The 17,165-nt window shown below is 31.7% G+C and overlaps 1 protein-coding gene across 9 annotated transcripts in view; it reads right to left on the bottom strand.

The window, feature by feature from the left end:
• LOC129754645 (gamma-aminobutyric acid receptor subunit beta) overlaps positions 1-17,165 on the bottom strand; it is a 307,093-nt gene that overhangs the window by 108,236 nt on the left and 181,692 nt on the right. For 3 of the 9 annotated variants that reach the window (XM_055750816.1, XM_055750821.1, XM_055750813.1), the window contains exon 4: positions 2,185-2,252. The exons of the other annotated variants lie outside the window; for them this stretch is intronic. In XM_055750816.1, the coding sequence (XP_055606791.1) occupies positions 2,185-2,252 (68 nt within the window). The remainder of the gene's footprint in view (positions 1-2,184; positions 2,253-17,165) is intronic. 9 annotated transcript variants of the gene reach the window in all.

Raw genomic sequence — 17,165 nt, 5'->3', positions numbered from 1 at the left:
CATCGTGAGGTTGATAGGAAAATCTTCGGAGAAATGTAGCTTCTAACACCGGGTGAAGTCGATGAAGATTGCCGTCTTTGTCGAGAATGCGTTAAAACCCAAAAATTTGTATTGACAGGCGTGTAGACTTCGAGTCATTACAAAAAAAGGTCGTAACAGGAGATGTTCGTGGAGAGCAGATCACGAGAAGTCTGAGTCATCCACTTAAGTTTTGACGCTGGGAGTTCCTGAGTATTCCCATGGAACGCACAAGTGCGAATAAGGTATTACACCTTCAAAGGAATGTATCATGGCCTTTCTGAGTGGTATTAAATGTCAGATCCCGAGGTAAACTCCAGGGGCTAGGGGATCTAGGTAAACATATGACGAGTCATCCTATTTTACCCAGTTGAGCAAAATGATTATAGCGGTAGATTACAATGCTTTCGTGAAAAATAATTTACCCTATGGAAGAGGTATTCTCATTTTTAATTTATTTTTTCGAATACAATCTCTTTAGAATGTTGTTTTTTATAGGTCAAACAAATGTACAGAAATGCATAGTGTTTCCATAATCAATAATACTTTGAAACAGATCGTGCCAATATGGTCGATATAATGCTAGAAACATACTTATAAAATAGTTTTAAAAAATTTAGGCTAAATCGAATTTTAAATATTTTTAGTTTTCTTCCACGACAGGTTAAATTTCTGTAAAAGGATCAAAGAAAAATACAAGGATATTGCTGATGGAGCGGTACGATTACCATAGATGTTTTTTCTTCTAATAGAAGCTCCTATACATGAGTTAATTTTGTTGCATGCACACAACCAGCGTATTCAGGGTTGTGAGACGCAAAATCAAACTAATGAAAAAATAAAGGAAAAAAAAACGGTTGGTGTGAAATTGATGAAGAGTGAATATCTGGTGAAAAGCTTCAGCATGGAATAATCAAGGATAACAGAATATGGTGCAAATTGATTCGGAACAGACTTTATGTTCGATCTGATCGAAACGATACGACTGAAGGGTGTTGGGTTTAGTTGGGGACGGTAGATTTTGAGACAGAAAGTTGTATTCACGACCTTTCTGTTCAGCTTTTGGGGTTGGGAGTTGTCCCTCGATATGTTTCGCTACCATCAAACTTCATCGTAGCAGGTTAATAGGGTGGAGTAAGTTTTGTATGCAACGCTGGCTGATTGCATCATGTCACTACTATAGCAAGGTTATCGTTATAAGTATAATATATGCATAGATAAACTGACATTTCAGACTTGTTCAAGCGACAATCGAGGAGTGGGAGATGGTGGAAGTATTGTGTAGCTCATCTCCCCCCTACTTAGTCTCTGGGTTATTTTATAAGCGAACTGGTATATAAAGAAAGTAGTAAGAGAAAAAAAAATCAAAATCAAAACTACACAACATCCAGTTAGAAGTTCCTGCTTCTTTTCGGTCATGTGAATATCAAAACGTCTCAGAACAACATTCAACAGTTAGTAATTGCTTTCGAAAAGAAACCAACACTCAGGTAGAAGTTTTCCTATATCGTATAATATTGCTGCTTGATTGGGCTTCAACGGAAAGTTGAAAATGGGAAACAACAGAAAGAAACAAAAAGACGGAAACGGAAACTAATGTACAAAGCGTATACACGTTTGGTTAAATATATATGTATATTTAGGCTATAATGTTGAAAAACATTTATTGAAAAATAGCATATTCCATTATGCAGTTATTTTTCAAGAATAATGTACACTTGACATAAACGACAAACAGAAATGTGAAAAATATATGTTTGTTTCAAGCATCGCAAAGAGTGCCCTTAATCGCGAGTCAAATTTTCAGATAGTGGTTTAGCGATTGCAGTTGACAGCCTTGCCGAGGTCAAAGACACACTTTCCGATACTTGATTAACTTTCGGCTTTGGGAATCGTTACCCCGTCTCGAGGCAACAATCGTCCCCAGGCCAAAAACAAAGTCAAATTAAAACAAAATCGTTACTATCAATACAGCTCAAAAATGCTCGATAAATCGTTCGTAAAACGTATAGATGTAAACTGTTCCAAATAAATATATGTATATTTTCGTACATTAAAAAAAAGGAAAAAATGCGCTTTCCATACGTGGGTAAGTGATTAAAAGTACAAACAAAGTCACTCAGACAGTTTAGCAGACTAAGAAAGTTGCTTTTCGCTTTTATGTACCATTAGGACTTCCGACACCGAACTGATACTCAGCACATACATAGTAACACCAACTTCCACCGGGGGACCTGCAAAATGGCAAGAGTAGTTTGCAAAATTGTTTCGTTTGGCTGTTGTTGATTTTGAGTTTTTTTTTTTGATAAAGAATATTTTCAGATTTTATCGTCGTCGCGGAGAAAAGGGGGAACATTTCAGAGCCGTTTCTGTGTCGAGGGATTCGATGGGTCGGTTTGATTTTTTTTTTCTTGCGATTTTGAATGTTTGGTTTGATAGTATTTAGAATTGAAAGAAAGTTACAATTTGATATTTTCAAAGAGCTGAACAAAATATTATCAAGTAACACTGAATATTCTTCAGGAAAGTGAGAATTCCTTGTCACAGTTTTTGTCTACCTGTTTTTCCTCATTTGATTTCGACTGAACTGATAAGTTTTCTTTCATTCATTCGAAAACAGGCCCAATTTTTCATATTTTCAGGAAAATTCATAGTTTAACTTTTAATTTCTCAAGATCTGGACCGTTGATTATGTTTTTGATGAAATTTTAACAAGTTTCCTTGATAATTTTATTCAGTTGAAATCAAGGCTCAAGAAACTTGAAAGTTTTAAAGGCAACATCCCTGTAACTTGTAGTTTACTATTTGTAACATTTTCGCTGTGATTTAAGATTGCTTTAAGAATAACTTAACCGGGTCTTGAGAGATGTAGTAGTAAAAATGGCTACGTTCTTTCAAAAATTTTGAGAACCTAAGCGTTTTTGAATTATGTTTATGATTCAATAAAAATATTCACTTGTTTTCTGAGATAAATTCAAAATGAAAATATATTTGTGAAATCCTGATCCACGTTCTATTAAAAAAAACATTGCAGAAATTCAAATATGTGTTTCTTAATTATATTAAAGAATTTCACCAATTAGCAATTTCAAGACTTCCTTTAAGGACATTTATTACAAAATCTTGGAGGTCTGAAATACACATATAAAATTTTCTGTAGCTTCAATTTATTTTTTTTTGTGTTTGTAGCTTCCAATACCTTTTATGAGTTTTGAGACTTGAACATGATAGAAATATATTTTAAGTTTCGAGTATTTTGGCAAATAATCTTGAAATGCTAAGGAAACTTTTCTCAATTCTTCTTAATATGCTTTGGAATGATGATTTGCTCGTAAAAATTATGGATTTATATAATTTAAAAACACTTAACATCATAATTAAATGACAACACTTATTTTAATCCTTGTTGGTTATATAGAAGCTGATTGACCAGGTAGATTTTGCGTTGTAGAATAAACGAATCCACATTTAGAAATTTTAAAACAATAATTTCGTCATGTATAAACTTGGCACATTTAAAAGGAGAAAATACATAACTGGCAAAAACCCTAAGGGGATCTAGAACAACTATTTTTAATTGTGACTTTTTAAAGAGTGTATTTGAAAAAAATGAAACACTTTGTTTTGTGAATAGCTTTTGAATGAATGGATGGATATTGATAAAATTATAAGAGAAGGTTCCTATTAATGTAGAGTATACGTGTAACAATCGTGGTGACAATCTTTCAAGTAGTCTTTGAGAAAGCGTCCAATACAGAAACTCATTGACAATTTTTTCTGGACAGCATCGAGAAAAATTCAGGAAAGTCCCAGCGGGAGAACCAAAAATAGTTGGAAATCAACTATTCTTCCAAATTTCGTATGGTAAATCGTTTAAGATGTTCTTGAGAATCCAACAGTGAGCTAAATTTTGAATAAAAGAGAAGATGATTGATTCCATGAAGTTAAGAAATGTGAGAGCTTTTATCTAGCGCAATTTAAATAGAGCAACCTTTTGAAGCAAAGCGTGGCAATTTGAATTTGAAATCTTGTCGGCGGGCCGCACTTTATATAATATTTACTAATAACACTAGTTTACATAAATTTAAAAAATCGCGAACTTCATCGACTGACCGAAATTTTAAATGTATAATCGGGTGTTGAATCCGAAAATGAAATTAAAAAAAAATCTCAGCATAACAGATTTTGAGTTATGCTCCAAATATATGTTATGCTCCAAAAAATTAAAGGAGTAGTTGTAGTTGTACTTAAATATCTCGGACTGCATAACATTAATTTGAAATCTCATTTTTGTAAATTGAAGATGAATAAATTTGCTATCGATCATCAGAACTTAATTTTTGCGTTTGATCAACAGTATTGTTGATATTAATGAAGTAAATGCATTTTTTTAAGAGAAAATTTTGTTCTACCGACAGTTTCAGACTCGATGGTAACTCGATGAACGATGGATGGGATTTTAGGGTATTTTACTTGAGAGAAGCAAAAACTACTTGGTTTTCATTGATTATTTCTTTCTTCATTGCCTGATTGCTTTTTAGGAATATTTTTCATCAAAGCTTTTATCAAAACAAATATTTCTCCCAAAGACTGCAACACGATTGCACTTAAAACAAAAAAGTTTTTGCAGTTCAAAGATTGTGTTTTGGCTCCAAATTTTCGCCAATTTCGTCATGAGTTCATTTTACGCATTGCGATTGTTAAGATGTTACAATCGAGTCTAAAACTGTCGATAAAACAAAATTTTCTTTGAACAAATGCATTTTTTATTATTTTTCCTATTACTATTTCTCTAATATCAACAATGCTGTTGATTATACGCAAAAAATGAAATTTAGATGAACGATAGCAAATTTATTAACCTTCAATATACAAAAATGTGATTTTAAAATTATGTTATGCAGTCCGTGATATTTGAAAATTACTAGCAGTACTTTTTTTTATTTTTCCAAAATTTCATATTTGAAGCATAACTCAAAAACTAATCTATTCAGTTTTTTTTTAATTTCAATTTCAGATTCAATGTCCGATTTCATATTGAAAATAATCTTCAGCTTGCTTCGTTCAAAAACGCTGTAAACTAGTGCAATTAGCGTCATTTTTTAAAACGACAATTTTGTTTGCATATATAGGTGAATAGGAACATCACTAAACTTTGATTTTTTTTTTCAATAATTTGAATTTTTTGATTGATTTGACCTTTTTTGTTTGAATTGATGGTATTCAATTTCATCATCAATTCAATTCCGCATCATTTCAATTTAAAATGCTTATGGAGCTTAATCACAGCGATAATTTAATTTAAGAAATAGCGTTGGACGTCAATCGTATTGAAATTTATAGACTTTTTATCCTTTTTTTTATATGCACGTTTTCGAATAGTTTTTCCCGCTTCCTCTCAATAGTTAAATTTTTTCCTCGAAGACACGATTTTTTTCTTTAAAAGATGAAAACTTCAAAATAAACAGTTTTTCAAGCAAACTTCGTTAAAATTTCATGGATTATCTTATCTCAATTTAGATACCATTGTGGTAGGCTTTCCAAAGCTGATTCATGAAAATATTTTGAAATTGGTAATGAGGGTTGCTTATTTTCAATCGAGTAATATGACTAAAATTAAAGATGTTTGGCATAATTTTACTATGAAATATCTGAAAAAAGCATCACAAATAATCGTTAAAAACTTTTCGGGTTGAATAACAGAATAACAGATGTTCTTTTTGTCGAAAATACCGAATTTTTTGTAGAAGACTTTGATGCTGAGTCATTTCGTTATTTCGTCAATATTGAAAAACAACAAAATCCCTCTTATTAATGGTATTTTTCTTCCCAAACAAGCTTTTTTCAAAATTTAATGAAATAATTTTCAAAAAAAAAAAAAATCTGCTGAGCATATTTTTCATGTGAGTTTTTCTTTGCTTGAAATGAAAAAAAAAATCGTCTCAATAACAGACTTCAAAACACCTGTGATCATCTGTAGCTTTCCGATTTTTAATTCACTTTCTAGACCCCCTTTTATGGATTTGACTTTTAAAGTGTAAAATAGTTAAATAATGACTTTTGAAGAACACAATGCTGCCAAAGTAATCTGAATGATTGTGGGTTAAATGCAACTGCATACAAGTGAACAAGATGTAATTAAGATTTAATTTTTAATTTAGTATGGGCCAGTACTTTTTGATGATTACCACTCTATCATAGAAAAAAAATATTAGTTTCAATTTCATGAAATTTGAGCGGGCCGTTGCTCATCCCTGAATAGGGGATGTGATAAAAAAGATCAATTTTTCGGCTGGTTTGTCTTGCTGACCAACGAACAGGCCACAAGGTAAATAAATTTCCCATTCCTAAAATAAACAAAATACGGTGGTCAAATCGTGCGCAAAATATTTCAACCGCTAGTGAGGATAAATTTTGAAAAATTTCATACCAGACAGCAAATCAAACTCAAATTATTGCGCAGAATAAAAAATTAAAATAGCAAGTGGCTCCAGCATTTAAAATTCAAAATTTGAGTTAGAAAATCTCAGATAAAATATCGAAAATGAATTATAAATTTGTTCTGGTAAAGATTCAAAATCTTAAATAAATTTAGTATTGAAGAACAGAATCTCAATTACCTTCTTTCGAAGGAATGATTCAAATTACAAAATAAAACCACGGAATCGGAATAGTCGACAAAATTAAAAGGACCAAAAAAAATTTTTATTTTCTCAAAATCAATATTAGCGCCTCAAAAAGATTATGATTTGTATATATTTGTCGAAAGTTTGAAGGTATGAAACGTTACTTTACTTTTTTACCGTTTGCTTACCCATATTAGGCATTCAGAACAAAAGGGATAAAAGTTCAAAAATGGTCAATTTGAGTTAATAACGCACTAGCTGATTCGGTGTACTTTGCTACCCTTTCCATGGAAAAACATTCGTTAAATTATTATTAAATTATTAAATTCTTTTAATTATTATAACTTCCTTTTTAATTAAATTTCAACATTAATCAGAAACAACTGTTTTACATGGCATAGTATTCTAGATTGTCTTGAGTCTCAACGTAACTTGAAGGCTTGAAGGTTGAAGGCGCCACCATTTAGAAAAAAAGGAGGGATCTTCAATACAATAAATAAACCCTTTTTATAGAAAAATTCACCCCTTTTTGAAGCAGGATGAGTATTCAGATACAAGAAAACTTGTTCATATTTATAAAATTATGTGCCCAACTTTATGCAAACATTAACACATTGGATTTGTTAATACATAATATTTATGTTACATTTATTAAATATGAAAGTCTTTACATTAAAATGGGAAGCGTCAAACAATACGATATGTCATCTTTCTTAGTAAAAATTTATTTATCAATTCAATGAATCATCTCATTATGTCAAAACGCTTCCGCGTATCAATTTTTAACAAAAATCTTTGAAGTATTGAAATTTTTTTGTCAATTATTTGTAAATTTTGTTTAGGGAACCTTCCCTTTTTGGATTCGTAGGGGTTTAAAAGTATTCTAGAAACCATTCTCGATCTTGAAAATGGCTACACACCAAATTTCACGTTTATCAGTACAGTAATCTCCGAAAACTGTTCAAATTGTGTAAATTTTTTTTGTGAATATTGTATGGGAGCCCCCCCCTTTTTGGATTCGGAGGTATTGAAAGTGTTATAGAAACCATTCACAGTCTTGCAAACGATTACACACCAAATTTCCCGTTAATTGGTTGAATAGTTTCCGAAAATTGTACTAATTGTTTCATATTTCTATTGATTTTGTATGGAGGCCCCGTTTATGAATTTGGGAGGTTTTGATAGTATTTTAGAAACCATTCCTGGTTTTATAAACGGCTGCACAACAAATTTCACGATAATCGTTTCAAAAGTTTTCAAAAATTGTTCGAATTGTGGCATATTTTTATTTATTTCGTATTGAAGCGTACCTTCCTTTAAGTTGGTTCGAAAGTATTTTAGAATCCATCTCCGATACCAAAAACTCTTGCATATCTAATTTTACATTGATCGGTTCAGTAGTTTTCAAGTCTATAGGGAACAGACAGACAGACAAACATTCATTTTCATATATTTAGATAACGATTATTCATGTTTCAAACTTTAATTGGTGAAATTTTTAGAATAAAAAAAAAGTTTCCTTCATATTTTTCCGATCGAACAAAAGTATAAAATTTCATAAATCTTAAACTTTTTAAATAGTTTGCTAGTTTTGATAATTCGTAAGAGTAAAACATTTTATTTTCTCCTCGGAGGGGTTCTTTGTCCCGGGGAGGGGGCGGGGGTGGCGGGGCAAGTGACCCTCATTGCGCCCCCCCCCCTCAATCTGGCGTTGCTTATACCTTAATCTTAAGAATTCATTTGATGTATTTTTTTTCTTAACTCTCAATATTAATTAATTAAACTCATATCGAGTTAAATTCTTACACGAACGAAAGAAATCTGACAAACCTAAAAACTGGATTATTTATCTTGAATCTTATAAAAATCTGAAATATCATAAACTCCTTAAATTCTAGATTCTCTAGAAAATAAGAACATTGACAAAATCCATGTGATGTAACTAATTTTATTCGGCTTCGATCTATCACAAAGTTTTGAACTCTTATATAGTATCCCATTGAATCGAACAAATATTTTAATGTTCTTCTCTGTATGACACTATGACGTTTTGTCTATTTTTATTCATTTCATTCGCTTTCAAACTCTAAATACTATCAAACTCAAACAGTTCCAATTGTATTTTTTTCTTCTGTTGATTCGAGACCACTCTTCTTCCTCATTGATTTGTTTCCAACATCTCAAAACGAAACTTTGTACAGTTACATTATTTTATCAACTATACAGCACTGGGATTACGATGATCGTCGTCGAAATATTTCAACTTTTTTTTCCATTTAATCTGTGTAAAATTATGATGTGACTCGTTACAATGGAACTGATAGCAATAAATATAGGTGGCTTGTGGTCGAAATGTTATCAACCTGTAAAAGTAAAAACAAAAATTGGAAATCAAAAACCAAAAAGATTGCTTCGCTTTCAATGTTTCTGAACTGATGAAAACCAAATCAATTTGATGTTTTTTATTTCTTTCGGAGAGTTTTAAGCTTCCGAAAACAGTTTCTTCACCCTCCCACGTGGGGTGCTTCCTTTAGGTGTTTTTTTCACTAATTTATCAATAAGTTTTCGTCTTTTCAACCGGAATAGTAGTAAAAACAAAACCTGGAGAAATGGACTTGTGTCCCCATCGCCTGCACTAGAGTTGAAACTTTTTTTTTTTAATTTCTAGAAAGTCTCTTAAACGGATCAAAGAACAACTTAAACTGATCAGTTCGATAAGATGGGTTTAAGTTAAACAACGTACCGATAATGAACGGAAAATTGAACGAAAAAAAAAATTCTGAACCCATGAAACAACTTATGATCGAAATGCAATCGAAACGAAAACACATGGGGGTGGTGAGGTCTATTTAGAGGGGGTTTTGTGAGTTTGAAAAAAATTTTCCGTTTCGAAAAGCTACGTATTCTTGGAAGTACGAGGAAAGTGTGTTGGGGTTACAATTTATGGATAATTGACAACAGGAAGGGAAACTGAAGGCTGATCGGTTTATTTTATTTTCAAAAGGGCGAAACCATAGGATTAGTGTGACGGTAAGTACAGGATTATTTTTCGTTTTTCATTATATGATTTAAAAAACTTGATTCAAACACATTTATCGAAGCTGGTTTCTACGCACAAGATGTTAACATCAATCAGCTTTTACTGCACCGAAACGGATCTGCTAAATTGGGGGTTAAGTTTTTTACCATCTCTCTCTCTCTTTCTGTACATGCAATTCCGGGTAGGAAGTTTCATAAATTGATTGGAAAGCGAAGCAGTGGAAAATTGCAAAAATTGCAATCAATTCGCGATGACAGCTCGGGGACACAGTTTTCATTTCGGCGAAACTCCGCTATATAGAAACAAACGTCACCTGGCTTGCCAATAAAGTGACAAGTTCCCTCGCCTTTTATTACCTGGGAATCGAGGCGAAGGTGAATGCAGTAAAAGAATGAAAATAAAAAAAAAAATAAATACTGGAACAAGAAGACAAGTTCATTTTCATCAGAGCCATCAACTTTCCGATATCGTCGTCGTCGTCGTCATCATCATCAGCATCATCATCAACATCATCAACTTCATATTTTCCCCCCCATATTCGTACGTTTCAGTCCTTTTTTTATTGTTGCTGCTGGCTGCAGGCTGTTGAGAAACCGAGACAGCACTTAACGAAAGTAGTCAGTTTGACGTTAATTTTGCTGGTCCGCAGGTTGTCGAGGATCGTTAAAATGGTCCTTCGAAATGCTGCTCACTGATGTATCACCCGAGTAAGTTTGCAACACCTGCAGTAGAGTAGTGGCAAATGCATGGAAGGTTTTTTTTCCTGTGCAGATCCTGTGACAGGGAACATAAATATTTCTGACACCGGGCGACGGTTGCCAACCACCCACATCATCAAACCCTCCATTATTGCTGGGGTATCGAATCATATCAGCAGATGAGTGGGTGGTGGCAACCCTCTTTTAGTTTTTTTTTTCAGAAAAAGCACCACCGATTGAGAAATACCATCGTGACGAACGGAAATGTCAATCTTTTAGTTGTGCGCTTTTGAGGTGCTGGTAATTAAATTGATACCTTGATGCTGCACAGAAAAAAGTGTGGGGCTTTTTATTTTCGGTCAACGTCAAGTACTTTACAGGCGTTATGGAGTGTTCCATCAACGTCATTTGAATTTTTCAATTTACTGCTCCCATATTGAGAATGATATCTTTCATCGTTGGAAATATTTGGGCTGTTGACATTCAACATTTGTTCCATTGAAAAAAGCCTATACAGAGCTTGTTTTGCCGTAGAATAAGTTTTTTTTTGGCATTAGTGTAAGGGTGCAGATTGAAATTACCAGAAGAATTTCGCGTTGCGAAACTAACTCACACCCAAAAACTTGTTGAAAAGACATCCTAAGGTAATTTTTTACTTGCTTATCGCTAATCGTTAATCAAAAATTACTGTTTAAATTTAGATAGTAAAAACCTTTACTACTTTTTTCCCTAAGATTCAGTTAGGTTCGGGTCCATTAAATATACCACCTCAAGCTGTCTGGGAGCATAAAGAGCTGTATTTGACAGAAACATTACGAAAATAGTCCAAAAATTGTCCCGATTCACCCCATTTTTTTAATGAAAGGTGAATAACATCAGCCGCAATTGAGTAGGGACATCGATAAATTTGGATAAATTTTGAATAATTTAAAATTTTGAATTGATTTAATTTTTTTTTTCAAATATTCAGAAGCATCATTTCCTTCAATATTTTTTTTATTAGAAACGATTGTTTTTCAACGAATGGTGAATTTTTTTTTCTCAATTTGAAGTTCCGTATAATGTCATTGCATTGTTGCATGTTGAGCTAGGTTGTCAAAATCACATGAAAACTCTTAATTTAAAATATTTTCAAGCCAACTTCGTAAAAGCTACAGTTAACATTCTTAGTTCTTCGAATTTTTTTTAACTGCTTTCATGGATTTTCTTAATTTAATGAGGACACCACTGGGATAGGCTTTCAAAAGTTGATTTATGAAAATCGTATGGCTGTGGCAATGTGGATTGATTATTTTCAAAATAAACGCTCAATCTGTCAATGTTTGGCATGATTTTTCGATGACGTTTCAAATAAGAAAACGCTGTTTTTCTTAAGAATTTGACTGAAAGCCAAAAATTTTCCAAAATTAATAAACATCAGTCGCCAAAGTTTCTAAAAATAGCACGTCACAAACATTTTGACAAATTACAGAATTGTAGATATTGTTCTTGTCAAAAATTGAAACTTTGTGTCGGAAACTTTGTTACTCATCCTTGATCTATGACGTTGTAAAAATTGATCAAATAATAATATGTACTCTAGGGTGGCAATGAATTTATGGGGAATGATCAAATTTTGAAAACCGTCCATATACATTTTGTAGATTGGCCCAAAAAAACTAACCTGTGCAAAATTTCAGCTAAATCGGACTTTTTCAAGGCGTTCCCCAAGCAACCAAAAGTTCGGATAACATTCCTCTATCAAGTTTGATCAGCTTAATCGTGTACTGTAATACAACTTCTTTTCAGCTCAATTTTTAAGTAGCTAAACGAACTTTTAAGTTAACAAAATGTTCGCATAAATTGCTAAACAACTTCTCACCAGCTTCAAAAAACACTTTTATAAGCAGTACAAAAAATCGAAAAAATACCTTTTTCGTTGCTTCAAACGCCTTCTCAAGTCCGCTTATTTGATTCAAATCAATCAACCATATTTGTTACTAACTCACATTTAAATAACATGTTCTTACCAAGCTTCGAACCCGAGCTCACCGCTTGAAAATCGAGCTACATACTTCCAGATCATAATTTCAACAACATTCCCATTTTCAAGCTGCTAAAAAGTTTTTCCGGAACTAAATGTGTATTTCACATTGTCGTTTCCCAAGTAACGACGTGTTTGTTTATGCAAACATGATTTGAAGTTCGGAACAAGTAGAATTTAGCATTTAAATGTTCTTCAAAGTTCTTATATTGCGAAGTAAGCAATAGAGATTTTTTAAGAACTATTGAGCTGTACAAATAAATTGCAACCCTTTGATAGCTACTTGATGTTGAAAAAATGAGATGGTCGTAACAAGGAGATTGTTTTTCTTCAAACCAACTTTAAAGTTCCCAGATAGTAGAAACAGACACCAAAACAGTACTTTACAGTTTTTTTTGTATTGGCAGAACTTCATATAAAATGAAGTTCTATGGACCTTGAAATAGCATTTTGAACAGTTACAAAGTCCTAAGTTTCGAACTTTTGGTTGCTTGGGTCATAGTTTCGATATTTACCCTCAAAAATCACTGAAGGGATGGCTAAGGGAAATCTAAAAAATCGAAATTTTAATTTTGATGAAACATGACTTAAAAATGCGTAAAATGTTGGAATCAGGTGCTATTTCAAAATTTTTTTTTTGTCAGAGACCAAAGGAAATCCATAAAATTGATATTTTAGTTCGATGCCAAGTGACTTGAAATTGCATTAATCTTCGAGATATGTTGTTATCTCGAATAAAATTTCTGGTCAAAAATCGACTTTCTGAGATTTTGCCGTTTTCCTAAAAATCAGCCGTTTTTCGAGGATGAGGATGGTAATGTTCTTAATTTCCTCAAGCGAAATTTAAAAACTCAACTTAATTTTTTCGGCAACCTTAGCTTGATGATTTTTGAAATTTTTAAGTCATTTTTCGAACAAAATTTATTTGCCTACGAGATAACACTGTTTTTCGACGATATATGCATTTTTCAGACATTTGACATCTAAATTAAAATTTGGTTCTCTTCTTGGTGATTTTTTAGGGTTTAAATGACAATGGATGTATGAGAAAAATGTTATGATTGAATTTTGCACACCGACAATATAAAATTTTAAGATTGGCCCAAAAAAACTGACCTAAGCTAAACTTCAATCGAATCAGGGGTGCTTCAGAGGGCTCAAAGTTTCGATTTTTTACCCTCAAAAATCATCAAAGGAAGGGCCAAGAGACATCGGAAAAATCGAAATTTGAATTTTTATGCCACATGACTAAAAATGCTGGAAACATCAAAATCTGGTGCTATAACGGTTTTTTTTTGTTAAAAATCGATTTCAGGATTTCAAAAATCGCGTAAATGAAATCCGTAAAATTGCCGAACGACTTAAAAATAAATGAATCTTCGAGATCTGTTGTTATTTCAAACTAAAATTTCTGGCAAAAAATCGACTTTCTGAAATAAGTACATGTTTCTAAAAATCAGCCGTTTTATTGAAAAATCGAGTCCCAAAAAGCCGTTTTTTTAAAAAAAAAAATTAAGACACCAGATCTTGATGTCATTTAGCATCAAAATTGAAATTTCGATTTCCTTGGTACTAAAACTTTGACAAGGTTGCCGAAATCACAGAAAAATCTTTAATTTCACAAAATTTTGAGGCAATTTTCATCACAGATTCTGTGTCACAGAACACAGGTACTGGGAAATAACGTCAAATGGGGCAACATGCAACATTTTTCAACATCAATGGCTTCTAAAATCTTAATGTTAACAGATTATCATATCTCTTGTACATCAAAAGTTTTAAGGTTGATGGGACACCAAACTGACGTTGTCAGAAAAATTATTGGTTTGACCAGTTATTTTTAAATTTACAAAAACATGCGATTTTCACCCTACTAAGAAAAAGGGGTAAGTTGCAACAAACTCTGTATTTAATGAAACATCAAATGAAAATGTTTTAAAATTTAAAGTTTCTGATACATTTGTGATATCATAACGCATAAAGCACCAATTGCAGTAATTTTTGGATTTGTTCGAATTAAAATTTACATTTTTTTTCTATCAAAAATGTTTTTATGAAAAAAGTGTTAATCTGCTGCATATATTTAGGGGTAAAAAAATACTATAAAATATTGTATTATCTCAAATCATGTGAATAAGTCTTAGGATGGATGAAATTTTAATGTTTTCAAACGCATAATGCAAAACCATCATATTCCAGCATATGGAAATGCGATTTATGAGATTTAGTTCTGATTTGAATTTTGTTGCATTTTGCCCCAGTCAGCTAACTGAATTATAAAAATGTTTATTTAAAAAAATAGGGTGATTTTCCGAAAAATATTTATACACAAACAGTGTTGGCATTGGATAATGAAAACAATATAAAGTTTGTAGGTGATATCATTAAGCCAATCCGTCATACGAGTTAAAGTTTTTTTACGGCATCGAGAAATGTAAAAATTTGTACATCTATTACTTGATTTTTAAATTTTTATGAGAATCAAAAACAAAAAAAAAACTCTTTCACGACGTTAAAAACTATGTCATCATCAATTTGTTGTCATTCAATGATAACTTTATTACAGTATATTGAAATAAAAATTGAATGAGTGTTGTGGTATACAAATGTTGCATCTAACCCTGCTTTTGCATGATGCCCCGTTTGACGGTATTCACAGATTTTTACTTATATAAATAAGTATTTCTTATTTAATAGTTTTTATAACAACATAAATTTTTCATTTTTATCTTTGTTTTGGAAAAAACTCAATAAGGATTGTAAAGTTTATGATTTTTCTCAAGTTAAATGTTAAATATTTTGACGTGTTATGTCTGTTTAAGAATTTTGACATCAAAATTAAAATTTCGATGTTTCTGATTTTCTTTGGTCCCCCTTTTGGTTAATTTTTGAGGCTTAAAAACAAAACTTTAACTGCTTTGAGTCACCCCTAAGAGGTCAAAAATCGACTAAGGTTTCAAAAATCACGCAAGGGAAATCCGTAAAATTGATATTTTAGTTCGCTGCTGAATGACTTAAATATGTAAAACTCTTCGAGATCTGTTGTTATCTCACGAAATCTGGTGCAAATTTCCATCATAGGTTCTGTGTCGCAGAACACCGGATTTTTTAAAATATTCACAATTTTTTTGAATTTTCTACGTTTTTCCAAAATAATAATTTTTATGTCAGCATCATTTTTTCATTCTTAACTTTGTTTTGGATAAACATGTTAAGACTGGAAATGTTTATGATTTTTCTTAAGTAAAATAAATTGAAGACTCCAATTTTTCGGCAACCTTGCCTTGATGATTTTTGAAATTTTGAATTCGATTTTTGAATAAAATTTACCTTTGAGATAACACTATTTTTCGACGATATTTGCATGTTTAAGACATATGCCATCATAATTAAAATTCTGATTTTTCCGATTTCCTTTGGTCCCTTCTTTGGTGATTTTTGAGGGTAAAAAATTAAAACGGGTGTGTGGGAAAATCGAATCTTGTGAACTGACCATATAAATTTTGGAAGATTGGCCAAAAAATTGACCTATGCCAAACTCCAATCCAATTGGATTTTATTTAGAAGTGCCTCAAATTGCTCAAAGTTTCGGTTTTTTACCCTAAAAAAATACCAAAATGAGGGTTTTGGGAAATCCGAAAAATCGAAATTTTAATTTTGATGCCACATGACTTAGATATGCGTAAAGTGTCGAAATCAAGTACCATTTCGAATTTCGTTTATGTTAAAAACCGGCTTTAGGATTTCAAAAAATCCGTGAGGGGGGACCAAAGGAAATCCGTTTTAAAGCGATATTTTAGTTCGATGTAAAATGATGTTAAATTAGATAATAACAGATCTCGATGTTTTAAATATGCATTTTAAGGCATTTAACATCAAAATTAAGATTTCGATATCCCCAATTTCCTTGGGCTCCTTTTTAGCAAGATTGTCAAAATCACAGAAATATCTTTAATTTCACAAAATTTCGAGCAACGTTCCATCACAGATTCTGTGTCCCAAAACACTTAATTATGAAAATTTTCATAGATTTTACGGTTTTTTTTAAATTCTGTATGTATTACCATAATAATATCACTTATTTACAAAATTTAAAAAAATCATGAACTTCATTTGCTGACCTATATTTTTAATGTGAAATCGGGCGCTAAATATGAAAGTGAAATTTGAAAAAATCTTGCTTCAAAAATGCAAAAATTACTGTTATGGTTAAGTAACCATTACTTTTTCAAATTTCAACCGATTTTGCTAAATAACCGTTTTAAATCTTTGTTTTGAATTGATATCCAAGTACAAAAGATAATCAGATTTTTTGTTTCAATTTTACCTTTGAGACAAAAACCTTCACTAAAACAAAATTTTCTCTAAAAAAATGCGTCATATTTTTTTCTATCATGAAGTCACTAAAATCAACAATAATATCAAAATTCAGTTCAGATGATCGATAGCAATTTTTTCACCTTCAATGATACAAAAAAAAAAGATTTCGAATTAATTCCAGCCAGTCAGAGATATTTGAATTTGAGTACTTTTCATATTTGGAGCATAACTCAAAAACTGTTCTACTGAGATTTTTTAAATTTCATTTTCGGATTTGGCACCCCATTTCACATCAAAAGTGATCTTCAGTTTACTTAGTTCAAAAATGCTGAAAACTTGTGTATTTTTTTATGTCAACATACATTCTTGATTTTAACCTTTTTTTTTGGCTAAAACCTAATCATATCGGTAATGTTTATTGATTTTTCTTAAGTGAAATG

This window comes from Uranotaenia lowii, chromosome 3 (assembly GCF_029784155.1).
Source record: "Uranotaenia lowii strain MFRU-FL chromosome 3, ASM2978415v1, whole genome shotgun sequence".
Lineage (NCBI taxonomy): Eukaryota > Metazoa > Arthropoda > Insecta > Diptera > Culicidae > Uranotaenia > Uranotaenia lowii.
The sequence above is the reverse complement of the archived record's forward strand: the minus strand, read 5'-3'. Positions and strand labels throughout refer to the sequence as shown.